The sequence below is a fragment of the Simochromis diagramma genome, unplaced genomic scaffold, assembly GCF_900408965.1.
Source record: "Simochromis diagramma unplaced genomic scaffold, fSimDia1.1 OVJJ01000321.1, whole genome shotgun sequence".
Classification (NCBI taxonomy): domain Eukaryota; kingdom Metazoa; phylum Chordata; class Actinopteri; order Cichliformes; family Cichlidae; genus Simochromis; species Simochromis diagramma.
The window spans coordinates 12,998,408-13,017,217 of NW_024386772.1; the positions used below are offsets into that span (position 1 = coordinate 12,998,408).

At 45.0% G+C, this 18,810-nt stretch overlaps 3 protein-coding genes across 4 annotated transcripts in view; 2 read left to right on the forward strand and 1 right to left on the reverse strand.

The window, feature by feature from the left end:
• crebbpb (CREB binding protein b) overlaps positions 1–4,753 on the forward strand; it is a 40,250-nt gene extending 35,497 nt beyond the window's left edge. For both annotated transcript variants that reach the window (XM_040049968.1, XM_040049972.1), the window contains exons 28-31: positions 70–237; positions 488–649; positions 980–1,261; positions 1,381–4,753. In XM_040049968.1, coding sequence (XP_039905902.1) covers positions 70–237; positions 488–649; positions 980–1,261; positions 1,381–3,777 — 3,009 coding nt within the window. In that variant the 3' untranslated portion in view covers positions 3,778–4,753. The remainder of the gene's footprint in view (positions 1–69; positions 238–487; positions 650–979; positions 1,262–1,380) is intronic.
• Positions 4,754–5,707: 954 nt separating this feature from the next.
• Positions 5,708–15,738, forward strand: trap1 (TNF receptor-associated protein 1). Its single transcript, XM_040049994.1, has 18 exons — positions 5,708–5,933; positions 6,988–7,158; positions 7,240–7,322; positions 7,404–7,544; positions 7,985–8,056; positions 8,180–8,340; positions 8,440–8,549; positions 8,639–8,712; positions 9,845–10,000; positions 10,225–10,345; positions 10,432–10,501; positions 11,272–11,419; positions 11,519–11,704; positions 11,843–11,981; positions 12,062–12,147; positions 13,615–13,760; positions 13,854–13,926; positions 14,319–15,738. The coding sequence occupies exons 1-18, from the start codon at positions 5,813–5,815 to the stop codon at positions 14,418–14,420; spliced, it is 2,160 nt and encodes a 719-aa protein (XP_039905928.1). The 5' UTR covers positions 5,708–5,812; the 3' UTR covers positions 14,421–15,738.
• Positions 15,030–18,744, reverse strand: LOC120745289 (MAPK regulated corepressor interacting protein 2-like). Its single transcript, XM_040050018.1, has 5 exons — positions 18,327–18,744; positions 18,149–18,218; positions 17,573–17,712; positions 16,641–16,736; positions 15,030–15,629 (listed from the first exon to the last, which is right to left on the reverse strand). The coding sequence occupies exons 1-5, from the start codon at positions 18,379–18,381 to the stop codon at positions 15,559–15,561; spliced, it is 432 nt and encodes a 143-aa protein (XP_039905952.1). The 5' UTR covers positions 18,382–18,744; the 3' UTR covers positions 15,030–15,558.
• Between the last annotated feature and the right edge of the window lie 66 nt (positions 18,745–18,810).

Sequence of the window (18,810 nt, forward strand, 5' to 3'; positions counted from 1 at the left end):
CAACTTGCCCCAGTTAGAAGCTCTTGTTGCCCAATTCCCTGATAAGAGCCTTTGTGTGTCTGTGTTCAGGACATTTTCAAGCAGGCAACAGAAGACAGGCTGACCAGTGCCTACGAGCTGCCGTACTTTGAGGGTGACTTTTGGCCTAATGTACTGGAGGAGAGCATCAAGGAGCTGGAGCAGGAAGAGGAAGAAAGGAAAAAGGAGGAGAACACAGCCTCCTCTGAGACAACAGAGGTGAGTTTGATGGATACATGGATTCAGAATATTTTTATTAATGAAAGAAAGCCTCTTCTGATCCCAGAATCAACAGCCCAGTGTTTTAAGTCCTTTGTCTCGCCCCAGATTGTATCATTCTCAAGTACCATTATATAAATGCTTTTGGCTTTCTGGCACTGTATAAACCACTCTGCTTAATTGCATAATCTCATCTTGCCTGTTGTGCAATCTCAACTTCTCTAAATGTCCATGTGTGTCTTTTTACAAGGGAGCCCAAGCTGACAGCAAGAATGCCAAAAAGAAGAATAACAAGAAAACCAACAAAAACAAGAGCAGCGTCAGTCGAGCCAATAAGAAAAAGCCTGGAATGCCAAATGTAGCCAATGATCTGTCCCAGAAGCTCTATGCCACAATGGAGAAACATAAGGAGGTGGGAAACCCTAGCAACTATAACAGATTTTTTTTTTTTTTTTTTTTTTTTTTTGTCTCTCCTAAATGAATAAAATTTCATTTCATGTAACATTTCAGTAACTTGACTTTTCTTTTAAAGCTTGGGGAAAAAAATTCAGACAAAGCTGGTAGATTGTTGTGTGTGAATTTCTAAGTACAGAGCAGCGTCTCTATTACTGTGCTGCTTCCTGAGGATAATTGAATTCCACATGAAAATTTTCTTCCACACAAGAGTTACGGAATTTGTCACGTTGCACTACACTTCAGCAATGCCTATAGCTAACAGTGTTGCTTCCCCTCCTGCCACCAGGTATTTTTTGTTATCCACCTCCATGCTGGGCCAGTCATTAACACCTTGCCACCCATCATGGACCCTGATCCTCTGCTGACTTGTGACCTGATGGACGGACGTGATGCGTTTCTGACCTTGGCCAGGGACAAGCACTGGGAGTTCAGCTCACTGAGAAGGTGTAAATGGAGCACAATGTGCATGCTGGTGGAGCTGCACAACCAAGGCCAGGACCGCTTTGTGTACACTTGCAATGAGTGCAAGCACCATGTCGAGACTCGCTGGCACTGCACAGTTTGTGAGGTAAGATACAGTTGTGATCTTTGACCGTGTTTTAAAAGCAACATCTGCATCGGTTTTGAATTAACACTGAGTTTACATTTTTAACTAAGTTTAATGTCGTCTCTCTCCCCTCTCATCAGGACTATGACCTATGCATTAACTGCTACCACACTAAAGGCCATGAGCACCAAATGGTGAAATGGGGTCTGGGCTTAGATGATGACAGCAATGGTCAAGGTGGAGAAGCCTCCAAGAGCCCTCAGGAGAGTCGACGCCTTAGTATCCAGCGCTGTATCCAGTCCCTGGTGCACGCCTGCCAGTGCCGCAATGCTAACTGCTCTTTGCCGTCCTGCCAGAAGATGAAGAGGGTGGTTCAGCACACCAAAGGTTGCAAGCGCAAGACCAATGGTGGCTGTCCTGTGTGCAAGCAGCTCATCGCTTTATGTTGCTATCATGCCAAGCACTGTCAGGAGAACAAGTGTCCCGTGCCCTTCTGTCTCAACATCAAACACAAACTTCGACAACAGCAGCTGCAGCACAGGCTTCAGCAGGCTCAAATGATGCGTCGCAGAATGGCCACCATGGCTGGAAGGGGTATGCCTATGCCATCTCCACCTACCTTAAATGCCCCAGACACTCCAAATTCTGTGCAGCAGCCTAATACACCCCAGACTCCCCAGCCCATGTCCAACCAGCCCCAACAACAGCAACCACCAAACCCCACCAATATGTCCCAAGGCTTTCCCAGCAACGGCCGCAGCAGTCAGCCTCCAACACCAGTGCCGCAAGGTAAACCAGGGCCTCAGTCATCCCCTCTCCATCAGCAGCAGTCACCCATGCCCAACATGCCGCACCAACAGCAGCCTCCACAGCCTCGCCAGCAGCAGCAACCGCAGGAGTCATTGATGGAAGCCCTGAAGGTGGCCAGACAGATCGAGATGTTAGCTAAGTCAAAGCAGCCGCAGCAGCAACAGCAGCAGCAGCAGAAGCAGCAGAATTATGCAATGAATGGGATGCCAATGAACCACCCACGCATGATGGGGCCCATGCCAAGCCAAATGCAGATGATGCAGGGGCCACGCGGGCCCCAGGTGATGCAGCAGGGCCAGTGGGGTCCGGGGATGCAGAATCCTCAGGGTCATCAGCCACAGGTTCCTCCTCAACAAGGCCCCATGCCCCCTCAGCAGCCTCAGGGAAACCCAATGCCCCAGCAAGGTCAGCCCATGCAGAGGCCCATGATGCCCCAGCAAGGTCACCAGATGTCTGGGGTCATGCCTACACAGGGCTCCTCACAGCAGGGCATGACACCACAGCGACAAAACATGCCCCGAGGTATGCCGGGTAACATTGCTCCAAGTGCCCTGCGGGAGCTATTGGACACCCTGAAATCACCCAGCTCCCCACAGCAGCAACAGCAGGTCCTGAGCATCCTCAAGTCTAACCCCCACCTCATGGCCGCCTTCATTAAACAGAGGACGGCAAAATACCAAGCCAACCAACCACAGCAACAGCAGCAGGCCCAACAGCAGAACCCTCAGGCCATGCTAGGATCCCAGCCAGGAATGCATACAATGGTGGGCATGGCAAACCAGGTGCAAAGGCCAGGGATGGCACCTCAACAGCAGCCTCCTCAGCAGGTGGGACCCCAGGGAATGCCATCCATGGGCACCCAAGGCCAGATGGTACCAAACGGAAATCAAATGTTCCGCAGACAGCAAATTCTTAGGCAGCAGCAGTTGCAACAGCAGCAGCAGTTGCAACAGCAGCAGCTGCTGCTGCAGCAGCAACAGCAGCTGCAGCAACAACAGCAGCTGCAGCAACAACAGCAACTGCAGCAACAACAGCAGCAGCAGCTGCAGCAACAACAACAACAGCAGCAGCAGCAGGGAGGTTTGCCTCCAGCCCATGGGCAGTTCCCCCAACAGCAGCCGGGACCAGGAAGCTATATCCGTATGCAGCAGCAGCAGCACATGGCTATGCAAGGAGGTGGGGGGCCTATGGGACCGCTCCCTCCCACATCTCAAATGGGCCAACCTGGGATGGGAATGGATGGACAGCAGAACTTCCAGCAACGCATGCTTCAGCAGCAACAGCATCAGATGATGAAGCAGCAGATGGGCTCTTCGGCACAGGCCAACTCGATGAGTCCACAGCCTCACATGCTCCAAGGCCAAGCCCAGGCAGGAGCTCACCTACCTGGCCAGACAATGGCAAACACCCTGGGAAGCCAGGTACGCTCTCCAGCCCCAGTGCAATCGCCCCGCCCACCTTCGCAGCAGGCACCTCATTCCAGTCCCTCCCCTCGGATACAACCCCAGCCGTCACCTCAGCATGGCGCACTTCACTCCAACTCTCCCCATCCCAGCTTAGGAGGTCCCATGTCAGGGTCCATGGAGCAGGGTCACATGGGAACACCAGAGCAGAGCGCCATGCTCCCACAGCTTAACACACCAAACCGAGGGGGGTTGAGTAGTGACATGGGTATGGTTGGTGACACGACGGGAGACACACTAGAGAAATTTGTTGAAGGATTGTAGCATTTTGAGACAGAAGAAAGGCCTTGTTCTGTTTTCAGCTGCAAAATTTTTCTATTTGCTGATGTAAAAAGCTAAAAGAAATCACAAAATAAATGAGTCTTACGAGGCCTACGGACTGTGAACCAAGGACTACTTTTTCAAGTACACAGAGTGATTTAATAATTGCTGTTGAAGAAACAACAAAGACACAACGAATATATTTTTGGTTCAGACCAGCCTTGCAAGATTTTGCCCTGGTCTTTGTGTTTTAATTTGTTTTTCATTTGTTATGCTCTGGTATTGACTTTTTTAAAAAACCTTCTCTAAAAAAAAAATTTCATTTTATTATTTTTTATTTTGTACGTTTGCAAATTAATATTGTATTTGTGTAAAGAAGACTGTAAAATTATTTGTGTGGGAATTGTTTTTGCCAGGCTTCACCTCTTGCTCAGTTTCTCTGTTCCTGGCTAATTTATTCTAATATGCCATTTTTCAAAAAGGACTGCCTTTAGGAAAGCCTTAATTTCTTTCCTGTTTGCAGAGTCTAAAGGAGATTAACGTATTTGTATAGATCTAGGAACTATTGCACACACCCAAACACAATTTGCAGGTTGAAGGTAAACCTGCATTGACTCTTGTTCATGTTCACAGGTGCAGGAATGTTCTTTTTACTGGCCTGGGCCCAGTGTTCGTCTTGCAGATGTTCAAAGATTGCTTTGTCTCCCCTTCAGTCTAAAGAAATTCTCATTAAGTCCTAAACCTCTTTCGCCTGTGGTGGGAAATTATCTTGTTTGACTGCTGATTTGTGTTCAGAGAGTTTTGTGCATCATTTTCTCTCGCATTAAACTTGAATTGATGATGAACTATTCTCTAATGTAAATCATGCAAGGTGGACAGTACTGTAAATATGCAGAAATGAAATCACTGTACAAATTGGTTCAAATGGCTCATTTCGTACTTATATACCATATTGTTAAATAAACCTGTGTGCCACAGACTCTGCCTCGAATCTTTCTGCATGGGGGAAATTCGTATGTGTTCAGCAGCTGGGCTGATTTTTATTTGCTCAATCATTCCTCTATATTAAAAAATAAATAAATAAAACGATCCATTAGATTTTCATCAGTTGCGTGTGGAAGCTTGTTTGGGCCACTGAAGAATTTGTTTGTTTTGGGGGGAGGGGGGTTGCCCTCCTTAAGTCAAGGTCTCAGGTAAATTCAAATGATCACTTTTATTTCAAACTTAGTTGGATATTGACATTTTGAAATGTGTAACCTGAAATTTTGAGAGATGATGAAATTATGAGATGTGTAACTTAAACTTTTAAACTGATAACCTGAAGTTATTGAGATATGTGAACTGAAATATTGTGAAATGTAACTCAAATTTTGAAATAACCTGAAAATTCGAGGTAAGATTTTAAGATCATAATCTGAGATTTTGAGAGAACTGAATTTTTATGTAGGTAAGAGGACAAATTGAAATATAAAACTTGAAATTTGGAGATGGGTAAATTGAAATTTGCTTTTATTCCCCCCCCCCCCCAGTGGTAACAACAAGCTTTCATAGTTTCCAAGAGTTTATTTTGATGTGAGAACAGGATCAAGAAAAATCTTCACATTTAAAAAATATGAACCATCAGATTTTTGCCATTGACAATTTGAGATGTAACAAATTGTTGCAAAAAAAAATGCTGCTTGCATGAACATAACGCACTACTTTTACATTCTGTTTGACCTTGAAGTGTAAATTGGCAACAAAGAAAAAAATCTAAATTTTAAGTAATCAGAAAACTCTAATAAATAACCGTACTAAAGATGAATATAAATATATACACATATAATATACACAGGTGATTAGCCGTGTATTACGACATAAAATTATGCACTTATAGTTTAAAGAGCATCCTATTCTCATCAGGCAGATTGCGGTCGGCCTTTTTGCGTCATTATCGCGCGCAGTCGCAGGTCCTTTTTCCGCTGTAGTTCTGCGTGTGTCCCTGTCGGTCAGTTGACCTGTCATTTGTTTCGTCTTTGGGTCCCACCTGAGTGTCAGCATGTCCCGCTGTCTCGCGCTGGCTCGGTTCGCTCTCGGTTCCTCTCAGAGGGCCAGTTCGCGGCTGGTGTCATCTACACGCGGGCTGAGCAGCCGACCTGTCTCGCGGTCCTTGACTGGAGGTAAGCTGTGCTTATTAGCCAGCCAAGTTAGCCTAGCCGCCTAGCTGACAGCACCAAGATTTCAGTTAAATGTAAACTCTGCTTCGGCTAACCTTTGTGGCCATGTTTTTTAAACTAACCTGCGGCTCACGTGTCTTACAGTAGAAACCGATTAACGGTTAAAAATGAATTTAAAGCGATACGCTTATAAATTTTATTGCATGGTTACATCACACTAAACAGAATAGATTTCATTTATCGTTTAATATCCCCCATCTTTGAGGAAAGCTTACAGAAGTACCATACCATAAACCCCTGAGAACCGAGGAAAAAAAGTGTCTTTCAGTTGAACCTTTTTGGTAATTTCCTGCCTCTTTGGAGCAAAAAGAGGCCACCCAAACAAATAAGATGTAATTGAAAAGGCCAGGATGTTCTCAATTGAGGACATCAGGACTTAACGTTACTGTTACACAAACACTTAAAAACACAAAGGTGAGACCCTTATTTTTTTTTTTTTGAAAGAAGGCTCATGCACACTGCTCAAACGAGTAAATCCATTTCACCTGCTTTGTTTCAAATCAAAGTGGCAGCAAGATGGAGCCCCCCTCCCCAAAATAAGCAATGGTTGCGCAGATGTTGACTACAGACCCTTGCTCGGAACTTACTTTTCTCTAGTTTTGCTTTTTGCTGGTGTCTTTGTGAGTCCTGGTAGCATGAGAAGTCACCTACAGCCCAACTGCAAAAGCCCGATCCTCTCTATGCTTTAATCTGCTTCTCAGTACACCTGGATACAGGAGTCGAGCTACAGTATTTTGAACAAGCAAGAGATGTGAACGCAGAGCCTGACTAATGCCCAAATATAAGCTAGTGTGATAACCAAGCCTGGATGACATGAAGTCATGAATCACTTTCTCGAAGGTCTGTGTTTTGCTGTAGGCAGCATTCGGGCATTGTTTGGGTAAACTTGTGGCCTCAGAGGGTTAAGTAGATCCTGATTAGAGAGATGATGAGGGATCTAAAATGCTACTGCTCCCCTGTTAAATGGCCTCACCATCTTTACTTGTCATGCCATCAGGTTTGTCGGTTGGACAGCTGCAGAGGTGGAGCAGTCGCCCCAGGGTGTGGAGTTCGCAGCAGGCCTGCCTTGGCTTTAGCCCACAGTATTATTACAGCACCCAGGAAGCAGAGAAAGAGCCAGAGGAGGAGCCTCTGCACAATATCATCAGTGATACAGAGGCTGTGCAAGGTACTGGGACAGCTGCAGAGATATTTCCCATGAAAGCTTGTTCTCAAATTCTGAATGTTGCTCTGCCTTTGATCTTTTCAGGTAGTTTCCACAAACATGAGTTTCAGGCTGAAACCAAAAAGCTGCTGGATATTGTCGCCAGGTCCCTGTACTCAGAGAAAGAGGTGATGTAAAGTTGGACAAAAGCTACTATCATTACAGTTTACCTTCACTGCTCTCCTCTGACTGACTTGTCTTTCTTTCAGGTCTTTATCAGGGAGCTCATCTCTAACGGCAGCGACGCACTGGAAAAACTGCGCCACAAATTGATATCAGCAGGTGGTGAAACGGCTCCAATGGAGATCCACCTGCAGAGTGATGCAGCAAAGGGCACCTTCACCATTCAGGTACACCTGTTTACTGACTTTAGAAGTTTTGGACAAGTTTTAGAACAGGAAGAGTAACATTAGATCAGAAAGCGAGTCGTAATCCTAGCAGATCAGCTGAGCTCGGTGCCAGCAAAACACCAGCCGATGGCTCAGCTGTTACCTTTCCATGTATCCAGTCTTAACCAGGATAATTCTAAATTTGTTCAAGCTGCTTTGCAACCCATCTCCACCCCAGGTCCCCCTCTTTTCTTGCATTGTTACTTACTTAAATCAGTAGCATATCTCTGCTTTTTGTCCTGAGATCCATACAGCCAGCTATAAATAATTATAGCAGGTTGTTCCTAGTGCTTCTAGTGCACTTGAAGCCCTGAGATGGTTTACTGCCCCCTGCTGGTAAATGGGATACAACACACTAGGATAGCTTAACTCTTGAGTGACTGATTTCTATATTCCAACAGGACACAGGAATCGGCATGAACAAGGATGAGCTGGTGTCTAACCTGGGCACTATCGCCCGCTCTGGTTCTAAGGTGAGTGCTTCATTGTGACATTACTTATCTGATATAGCGCTCCTGTTTGGCTTTTAAAATGCAGCATCGTGTTTTCTGATGCTCACTCCTTCTGTCATCATTGTAACTTTCTCCCCACTGTAGGCGTTTTTGGACGCTCTTCAGAACCAGGCGGAGGCCAGCAGCACCATCATTGGTCAGTTTGGTGTTGGATTCTACTCCGCCTTCATGGTGTCCGACCGCGTGGACGTGTACACTCGCTCGTCTGAGCCCGATGCACCTGGATACAAGTGGTCCTCAGATGGGTGAGAGCAAAGAGTGGCTGTAGAGAGGTATCCTTGGTTTGAGAAGGGCTGCTGTGAATCAGAAGTGTAATCCTCAATATTTCACATGGTCTCCCTCAGCTCTGGGGTTTTTGAGATTGCTGAAGCCACCGGCGTTCAACAAGGAACAAAAATCGTGCTCCACCTCAAAGACGACTGCAAGGAGTTTTCCTCTGAGGACAGAGTTAAAGGTAAAAGTGCTGTCGCTGCTTTGGTAACTGTAGGACGGCTGCAGTGAGGACACGTATTCATGCATCAGTACTTATTGTTTCTGTTTCAGAGGTTGTAACAAAGTACAGCAACTTTGTAAGCTTCCCCATCTTTCTGAATGGACGGAGGCTCAACACTCTGCAGGTGAGCTGCTGTTCTTCTGTTTTGGATGCAAAGGTTGTCACTGAATGGTCCAACCTCCCAAAATAAATGGCACAATTGTACAGTACTGTGTAAAAGCCTTTAGCCGCCCCTGATTTCTTTATATTTTGCCTCCAAGGAGCCAAACGTTTGCTCCTTGTGTTTGTCCTCGTACCTGACAATTTTAACCAGAATGTTTTTGTTTGTTTGTTTGCTTTTTAACCCTGACCTAGGAATTATTTATTAAAAGGCACTAACAAATAGTAAAACTATCGTTATTTCTTTATTTTATTTGACCTTAGTTTGTTGTACAAGTTCCAAAAAAACAATTCAGTTAGATTAAATGTTTTCAAAAGTGTAGTTTTTGCCGCTCAGCCCTGAAAGGCTCATGGGGTATTGTCATCACCCCACTGGGTGGACAGGCATGTGGTGTGGACACCTAAGTTTGTGAATGCAATAACTTGAGAATGAGGTGACGTAGGAGCTTCAATTTGATCCCATGGGGTGCATCTACTAAAAAACCTGGACGAGTTCAAATCTTGGTGACCTCAACCTGAAAGTCACTGTAAGCTTTCCAAAAATCTGGTGTATGGGATAACTTAAGAACAAGACGACGTAGGATTTTGACATGAATACCATGGGTGTGTCTACTAGGAGGCTGAGGGGTAGCACTGTCAGTCATTAGTATTTATTTAGTTAAGTTGTATTTAACTGTAATAATCTTGGTGTCTGTTTATAACAGACGACTTGGCAAAGAACCCGTTTTATATTGTATTTTGTGGCATTTTGTTGCTAGCATAAAAATCCAAAGACAGCAGGCATAAAATAGTATTTTTGCACCAAACAAGCTGATTCCCAAAGAGCTGTCAGCCCAAATTTGATATACATCGTAGCTGTGTATGTTGTGCAGTTTCCTTAAAGAATTTTAGGCACCTGGAGAGGTGGGAGACAAAAGAAGTATTAAAGAAATGTAATGATTTAATGGACTGGGTTTTTTTTTTTACCTTTATTTATACAAGTAGTTTCATTTAGACTCAGTGTCTCATTTACAAGAGAGCCCTGTTTCAGACAAACATATTAAAATTACGACAATGAAAATAATAATTTTTAACAATCGCTGTCTGTCTTCCTTCAGGCCTTGTGGATGATGGAGCCGAAGGAGATCAGTGACTGGCAGCACGAGGAGTTCTACCGCTACATCGCTCAGGCTTACGACAAGCCACGCTACACTCTGCACTACCGCGCCGACGCCCCGCTTAACATCAGGAGCATCTTTTATGTCCCCGAAGCGGTGAGGAGTATATCGCAATGCAAACTTTATTTCAGTTGCTGTTTGGTTGCAAAGCTCTGTGAGAATCTTCATTTAGGAAACCGGCTGGTGTTCAGGTCCAGTACTGATAGATGACGTAAACTTTACAGCTTTATAAATTGTTCTTTAGCGACCTTTCAGCAGTGTTGAGTCGAGGAAGCTGGTTTCCTGTAACGTGTGTGACAAAAGAATGTATTTGCCAACAGAAGCCATCCATGTTCGATGTGAGCAGGGAGATGGGGTCCAGCGTGGCTCTGTACAGCAGGAAGGTCCTGATTCAGACCAAAGCTACTGACATTTTGCCCAAGTGGCTGCGCTTCCTTCGAGGTTTGTTCCTCCTCGAATGCTTCTAGCATGCTCTGTATTTTTTTCTTCACGCAACACTTTGCAGAATGTTTTTGTTTTGTTTTTAGGTGTGGTGGACAGCGAGGACATCCCTCTGAATCTGAGCAGAGAGCTGCTGCAGGAGAGCGCCCTCATCAGGTACAGTAGCAGTAATGCAGCTGTTTTAGGAATAAGTTTGGTTTAATGAAGGAAACGTACTGTACTCCATATCTGTATTTTTATTGTGGAACTTACTCTCCATTAATCAAATAACAGTCCCTCAGTTCAGCCTGTCTCAGGCCACATCTGCATACATTTGCATTTTAACGGGGCGATCGTGGCTCAAGAGTTGGGGGTTCGTCTTGTAATCGGAAGGTTGCCGGTTCGAGCCCCGGCTTGGACAGTCTCTGTCGTTGTGTCCTTGGGAAAGACACTTCACCCGTTGCCTACTGGTGGTGGTCAGAGGGCCCGGTGGCGCCAGTGTCCGGCAGCCTCGCCTCTGTCAGTGCGCCCCAGGGCGGCTGTGGCTACAATGTAGCTTGTAAAGCGCTATACAAATACAGACCATTTACCATTTTAAAACGGTGTTTTAAAAAAAGGGACTGAATTATCTCCAACACGGCTGTAACCACGCATCTCATTGACCGCTCACCTTCTTCTGGAAACCGCTCCACACAGAGTTTCGTGACCCCAGAGGAAACGCCTATAGTTCGTTACAAAAAAGTCTCCTCTAAAATATGCATGTGCAAAATCAAAGCCATGACGGTAACCTGTGCTTTGACTATGCATTAAAATAGACGTTTGACATCACTAGAGCATATCAGCGAGAAGACTGACCCCTTACACTAAATCCGTGCAGTCAATTTTTCCGTTCTTCGCTTGTTCTCCCCTCGATGTTTGCTCATTTCTCTACCGTCTCCTTTCTTTAGGAAGCTTCGTGATGTTCTGCAGCAGAGGGTGATCCGCTTCCTGCTGGACCAGAGCAAAAAGGAGCCAGAGAAGTACAGCAAGTTCTTTGAGGACTACGGCCTCTTCATGAGGGAAGGCATCGTCACCACACAGGAACAAGATGTCAAGGTTTGCACCAGAGCTTTGCATTGAAATGACACAGAACTCTAAAGGTTTAGCAGAAACACTTTGAGTCTGAATCACGCTCCGTGCCCTCGCTCTTTGTAGGAGGATATCGCAAAGCTGCTGAGATTCGAGTCGTCGGCTTTGCCGGCCGGCCAGCAGACCAATCTGATGGAGTACGCGTCCCGCATGAAGGCAGGCACGCGTAACATCTACTACCTGTGTGCCCCCAACAGACATCTCGCAGAGCACTCCCCCTACTACGAAGCCATGAAGCAGAAGGACATGGAGGTAAGACTTGGACTCGAGTTAGCCAGCAGCCGGGTAACCTGAGCTGATCATTATCCTGATTAATCAACAACAGGTGCTGCTTATAGCTTCACTATAACAAACTGCCGTGTCTCCATTTGCGTGCGTGCACGTATGCAGGTGCTCTTCTGCTACGAGCAGTTTGATGAGCTGACCCTGCTGCATCTCAGAGAGTTTGACAAGAAGAAGCTGATCTCAGTCGAGACCGACATCGTGGTCGATCACTACAAGGAGGAGAAGTATGAAGACAGCAAGCCAGGTGTGCCCGTCTTTCACAAGAGCCTCTCGCTGTTGCAGCTGTAGACTTGACTCCTGCTCATCGTCTTTTCGTCCTCGCAGCATCCGAGCGCCTGACGCAGGAGCAGGCTGACGACCTCATGGCCTGGATGAAGAACTCGCTTGGACCCCGTGTGACTAACATAAAGGTAAGTGAGGAACATTTGCATGCCTGAGATACCTGAAATGACTGTTTCTGAATTCGGCTGATGGGTTCTTAGAGGCTTGTTGGTCATCTCTATCTGCACCTTTGATCGCTTTGTTTCCTTTCTTTTTTGTCCTTTTTCTTTCTGCACAGTTGTAGATTTGTAAAGTTTTGTGGGAAGAGCGTGAACTTTAGGTCCTGAAGAAGGGTATGATGGGAAAAGTTAAAGAAACACTTTTCTAAGTGCTGGTTAAATCAGATTGGGAGCCGTGGTGAATGATCGGCTGATTTCCTGTCACGGACTCAATTTTAACCGTCGTGTCGGTAAATAAAAAACAATGATGTGGAAGCTTGCTTCCTCTATGTGAACTAAGCAAAGTGTGACTAATTCTGACACAGTTAGGGCGACTCGTACCTTAGTTTTTACGTTCGTAAACAGATTACAAGCCAACATCTTCACAGAAGCTCCAAAGCTTCACGTCAGGAATTTCAGGATGAAATCGGCTTGAAAATGTGATTATTTGTGAGTTTGACTCAGTTTATAATGTGAACAAATGAGAGACATCAAAGTTCAGCACAACCAGGCTTTCTTTGGCTCAACAAAACCTAAAACCCCAGGTGGAGATAACGGGTATCACTACAGGAGTAATCAGCTTTCTGCTTCAGGCTCTGTATGAGGAGTTTTGTGGGTCATGGGACTCTTCTTTCACACAGTGATCAGTATGAGTAGCACCTGCTCTAATCACAGATGTTATCAGAGGGTGATAATGAAATGGTGATTAAAAATCTATAAGGAACATAAAACACACAAAAAGGACGAGACAGTCCGAGCAGAGGACAGAAGATCGTTAATCAGAGGACAGGAAATCACCTGATTGGATTTTTCTCTGTACGAAGTAGTAATAAAAACATTTTAAGTTAATCATTTTAATTGCTTAATTATTATCAGTGCTAATAAGGTGACGGCTGCACATTAAAGGCCTGAAACTTTAAACTACATTTAAACATTTAAGGTGACTGTCACACAGCGTGGGAATCGATTTGGCTGAAAACGATTTGGCACATTAGAATCAGGTTTCACATCATCACCTGTGGCGGCAGACGGCCGCCCCTCGCTGAGCCCGTTTCTGCTGGAGGCTTCTTCCTGTTAAAAGGGAGTCTTCCTTCCCACTGTCGACAGAGTGCTTGCTCACAGGAACTCACCTGATTTTTGGGGTTTTCTCTGTAATTTTGCAGGGTGTTTAACCTTAACTGTTGTTGTGATTTGGTGCTATATGAATAAAACTTTAAGGGAAATGAACATTTACACATTTCCTGCATCATTAAATGGACATTCCAGTAACAATGGGCGTCACAGTTTGTCCTCAGTTTTGGTAACAACCATTTCATGTTAAGCACCTTGAGAAACAGATTTAAACGTCTCTTTGTTACCACCGTGTGCTGTAGTTAATTTTCTCCTCTGGCACTTTAGCTGACGCCTCGTCTGGACACCCACCCGGCCATGATCACAGTGCTGGAAATGGGCGCCGCACGCCACTTCCTCCGCACCCAGCAGCTGGCCCGCACTGCTGAGGAGAGAGCCCAAATACTGCAGCCCACACTGGAGATCAATGCAGGGTGTGTGTGTGTGTGTGGACAAATTGTACTGGGTGGAGAGTGGGAGAAAGTGGGGTTTTTGTCCTCTTCTGACTGCGCTCTGCTCTCTCACAGACACGATCTGATCAAGAAGTTGTTCGCACTGAAGGACACAAACTCTGAGCTGGCTGGATTATTACTGGAGCAGGTACTGGGCTCACAGTTATTTCATCTCTATTTGCTCTTTGCCCATTTTTTCCATTAATGATCTCTAAACAAAAAAAAACAAAAAAAAAACATGCCATAATCACAATTTTTAACACTTATATTTAGAAGAACAAAAATGAAATGTCAAATGTGTTTTAATGAAAAAATAAGGGCTGCGTTGTAGTGCTGTCAGATACTGCAAATTTTGGTAAATACAGGGCTAATATTGCCAATACCGATACAATAAGCATGTTATTATTATCAGTGTAAAACGTTGCCCAGCCTTTCTCTGCAGGCAGGATGCCATTAGCTTGTTCACTGGAGAGATTTTATGGTAATTTGTTTTAACTGGTAGCAGTGCAGCTTCTATAGTTTTACTTTGATTTTTTCCAGATCTATGACAATGCCATGATCGCAGCCGGCTTGAACGATGATCCTCGACCGATGATTTCCCGCCTCAACGACCTCCTGACCAAAGCTTTAGAGAAGCACTGAGAGCTGCCCGCAGACGCGGCCTGTAGACTGGAGCATTCACTGTAGCTCAAAGCCAGAGAACTAGACTTTGTAAAGAACACGCCACCTCTTTTCCCCTCTCAAGACTTTCATTTCCACCGGTGCAGCAGGCGTGAAGGCTGAAACAAGAACTGCCTGAAGATTCTCCATAAACACTTCAGTGTCTCTGCGCTTTATGTTCTTTGGTCCTGCCATTAACAGGACATGAAGGTCATGGTTGCACCGGTCTGTTGTTACAGTGTGACTTTGCCATTACACTCACTCTAAGTGTACTTTCAGTTAATAGTCAGGCTCATTCTTAATCACATCATGAATACTCCAGGCTGCTGCCAGCTGGACTCATTTTAAATATCTGATATTTTTCCAAGTTTGGATTTATAAGGAAGCTTTATTGGTCTTCCTTTTGGAAATGTGCCACTTCTAAGTTTCCAGATAATCTGGTTTTTTTAGAGTAACAACCTTGTCTTTGAGGTACAAATTGTGCAGAAAAACGTTGTCCAGCTCAACCACAAGGACACTTAAGAGTAAATCTTCACCTCTCAGCACATTTGAAATTCAGCGTGGTAGTTTGTAATCTTTCACTGTTCTCACTTTTTTTTGCTTGAACCATTTCTCTTACGCTCTTGTTCAGTTTTGTGGTGTTAAAAATGTTTCTGAGCAGCTGTTTGCGCTCGTACTCGGAGACTCTGCTACATTCAGGAAGCGGTAAACGTCATTTCAGATAGTGTGAGGATTTATGGAGTCTTGTCAGCAAATAAACACTGATTCAACATAATGCCAGGTTAAAGAAATGAAGCTGTAATCTGGAACTTCTTTAAAATACAATTTTACTGCATTTCAAAGTAACATCTCTGCTGTGAGAGAGAAGATATAAGATGAACCTCAGTTTTAAGACTTCATCCTTCTGTGTGCAGTCTGTCTGCACGGTTGTGTGACCACACAAGTTCAAGTGGTTCTCAGGAGTTTCTCTGTCCACCGTTATCAGCACTGTCAGTCCATTTCAACCACATCTGGGCACTTTGACCCATCGGAACTCCCGCCCAGGCTTCCTCTTCTTTTGTGAGCCGTCATCGCGGTCTCACCTCCAGACTGTCCGAGAGCATCGAATCCCAGAGGAGCGTCAGGAGAGGTTATCTATGTTTTCTAAGAAGCGTTGGGCCCACCATTCATCCAAATCTATGGGCACAAAGTCTGAGAAGAAAACGGAAATTAAACCATTAGATACATCTTTGTCAATGGCGTGGATGGTTGAGAATAAATATGTCAAAAGGATGAAAAAAATAAAGAATCACTAAATATTCCGCTTTTCTCTTAATCTATAAATTTTCCTTACCACCTATTCAATACACTACTCCACTGATGCATTTAGCCCAGTGGTAAAAGGTAATCCACTCAACCTGTGAGCTAAACCATCACAAACTGCAACAACAGCATTTTTAATAAGTCTTCAGTGCCCTCTTGTGGTCACAAGGAGGAACTGCGACGGTGTAGTAAATTCAAAGTAAACGCATTTTTAAATCTCATTTAAAAATAAAAGAAATGAGAAACGTAAAAACTTCAAAAATAAATACTAGCATCTTTTACATCAAACTGTCTTACATAATGCTACGATATATATTTAACACTGCCGACTTTTATCAGCTACGTCTGCCTGCTGGGAATCTAAAGTGATCATCGCCCTCCGGTGGTCATAAGGCGGAACTGCAACAGCTCAGTCACACCACCACATTAAAAGTTAGAGAACCAACGAGTTGTATTTAATGTATTTTTATTAGACTCATCTTATTCATGAGTTTTGGATTTGTTCTGGGCTAGAGGTCTTAGTATTATTATGACCACTGTTACATTTAAAAAAAAAAAAACAAAAAAAAAAAAAAAACAAAACACAAAACAACAAAAACCTGCAAATACCATGAAAACATGTGTGTGTGAGCTTTGCCTATGCATTGCTATAATAAAATTTTAGAATGAGTCAACAGATTTGACCCGTGACTTTGGGCTATGCTATTTGGCTGTTATAAACCAGTGCGACCTACTGCACAGGTTGCAACAGTTACAGGCCTGTGAGCTGCAGCTAGATGAAATATGATTGTTACACTTGCACTAAATAAAATCTCAGGACTTTTTTTGTCACAGTGCGTAAAAAACACAGACTTGGGGTCTGAAGATAACACAAAAAGGAAAAACAGTAGCTATACTCACCGTCCATATGTGGGCTGGGAGTGGCCTCTTTATAATGCACTGCTTTCTGTGCAGCCTGGCCCACTTCCTGCTCCTGCTGTAGCACCTCCTGCCAGGCTGAAAACACAAGACTTCGGTCAGTAAAGCCACCATGAACACCAAAATGTCCTCTGTCCAGTCCTACACTCCAGGGCCACACCCACAGTGCCTAACAAGTAAAGTCCAGCAACTGTTTCAGAGACATACCTCTGACCAATGTTTGTGTTCCAAACAGTGAAGCACGTGGTCACAAACTTTGTGTGTGGTTGTACACTACGATTGAGTTCAACTTTGGCAGCTGTCTCCAGGTCACGACTTTGAGGAGCCTCCAGTGGATACGTTTGATTATACAATTTGTATTTCAGTGAACAGAAAAGAACCAATCCAACCTGAACAGAAAGGCGGTGTCAGGCCTACTTTGTGCCCTTGTCCAGTCAGTGCCAAGGTTACTCAAGTTGTTTATGAGCTGCTGTGACAGAGCTTCAATGCCAACAACAGGACACACAGTGTAAGAACCACTGAGCCAAGTGGGGGATCTCCTGGAGACCCGCTGGGTTTGTGAATGTTAAAAAGAAGCCCAAACTTCAAATCCGGGTCACCAGACCCAACAATCCTGTCAGAACACTTTGGTGCTTTTCTTTAAAGTGATGCCTGGATTTAAACCCCAAGCCTGAAATGTCATTTCTTTCAGCACATGTGCCAGCGTGGGTCAAGAGGAGATTGATGTGGGCGTGAGAGCATTTTTCTGCTCAGTGCCTATCAGTGTCAGAGCAGCTGTGTGGGTGAGGCCTTGGAGGGAAGAGAAGGGGGCTGGTTAGCATCTTGATAGTAAAACAATGTCATTCACAAAACAGCAAGTGAGGGATGGGTGTCAGGATACAGTGTAACAGTGGGACAGTCTCTCACTTTCTTACCCTCAGAGACAAACTTGACATTTTCTTCATGTGACAGGGTGAAACTCTCTTCGTGATGATTGTGTGCGGGCAGAGCTGGAGCAGGGTGATGGTATTTCTTACCATTCGGACGGTTGAAAACGATCTTTGGAGCGGGAAGTCTGAAAGGGGGACAAGAGAAGTACTGTGTTGATTTCTGCAAGAAAGAAAGTGCTCATTATCATTCCCAAGCAGGAACTTTAAGCGATATCCTATATCCAAGAAAGGCTGGTTAAGCAGGAGTAAGAAGTTACAACAGCTGAATGAGGGACCTTGTGATCCAAGGTCACACACACATGAACAGGGCCAGTCTGCCTGGCTGGTTCAAACCAAAAATCATAAAAACCAACAGAGTAGGCAGGCCAAGCTCAGAGAAAACCAGAGCGGAGTTTTATTCAATCACCAAGGCATCAGCTGATGAACAATTGCTGCGGTCTCTAGCTGATGACGTCCACAGCTGCTAGGACAGTCATTCACAATCACAACCAAAAGTATCTGAAAAAACTATAATGCAATCATTTCTTTACAATTGTCTCCTTTCACGACCTGCGCACCTACCCAGGCATATTCCAGGACGTTTGTTTGTGCTTGAAATCACTGATTTTGCTGTCCAGCTGCTGTGTGGGCCCTGGAGAGCAAGACAAAGAGGATAAAACAACTTGTTATCAGCAGTCCGGAGAGGTGAAAGTGGGTTTTCCGGTGTGCCGTGCTTCATAGTTTCGCCCCACAGTCTCACCTGTGCGTCGCTGCGTGACCAGTTTGCTGGGACCTCTTGTAATTGTGTACATCATGCGCGGGCGGCTTCACCTGTGATCCCCGAGTTCGACACTTTGAAGTGTGAAGCAAAGCACGTACATCCAAGAAGCTCTTCTGATGTGAGAAGCTGATCAATCCACTGAGCTGGGGCACGAGAGTGTGCAAACTGTTCGGTAACCTCGTGAAGCAGAGCAGTGCGCCACGCGTAAAAAACACAACAACCCCAAAAACTAGCGACCAGTGCACAGTCAGAGTCCCGTCTCTCCGTGTGCCCCGATCACTCACAAAATGTAAGTCACTTTGGTGCTAAGGTGTCCTGGCCGGCCACAATGTCACATAACCTGAAACAGCGGCAGTCATTCGTAAGACACGAGACGCACACGGTCACCGTCTCGACGTGCCTACACGCCTCCTTTGGCGCTTTAAAGCGACAGCGTCCCCCGAGTGTGAAGTGAGACTTGCAG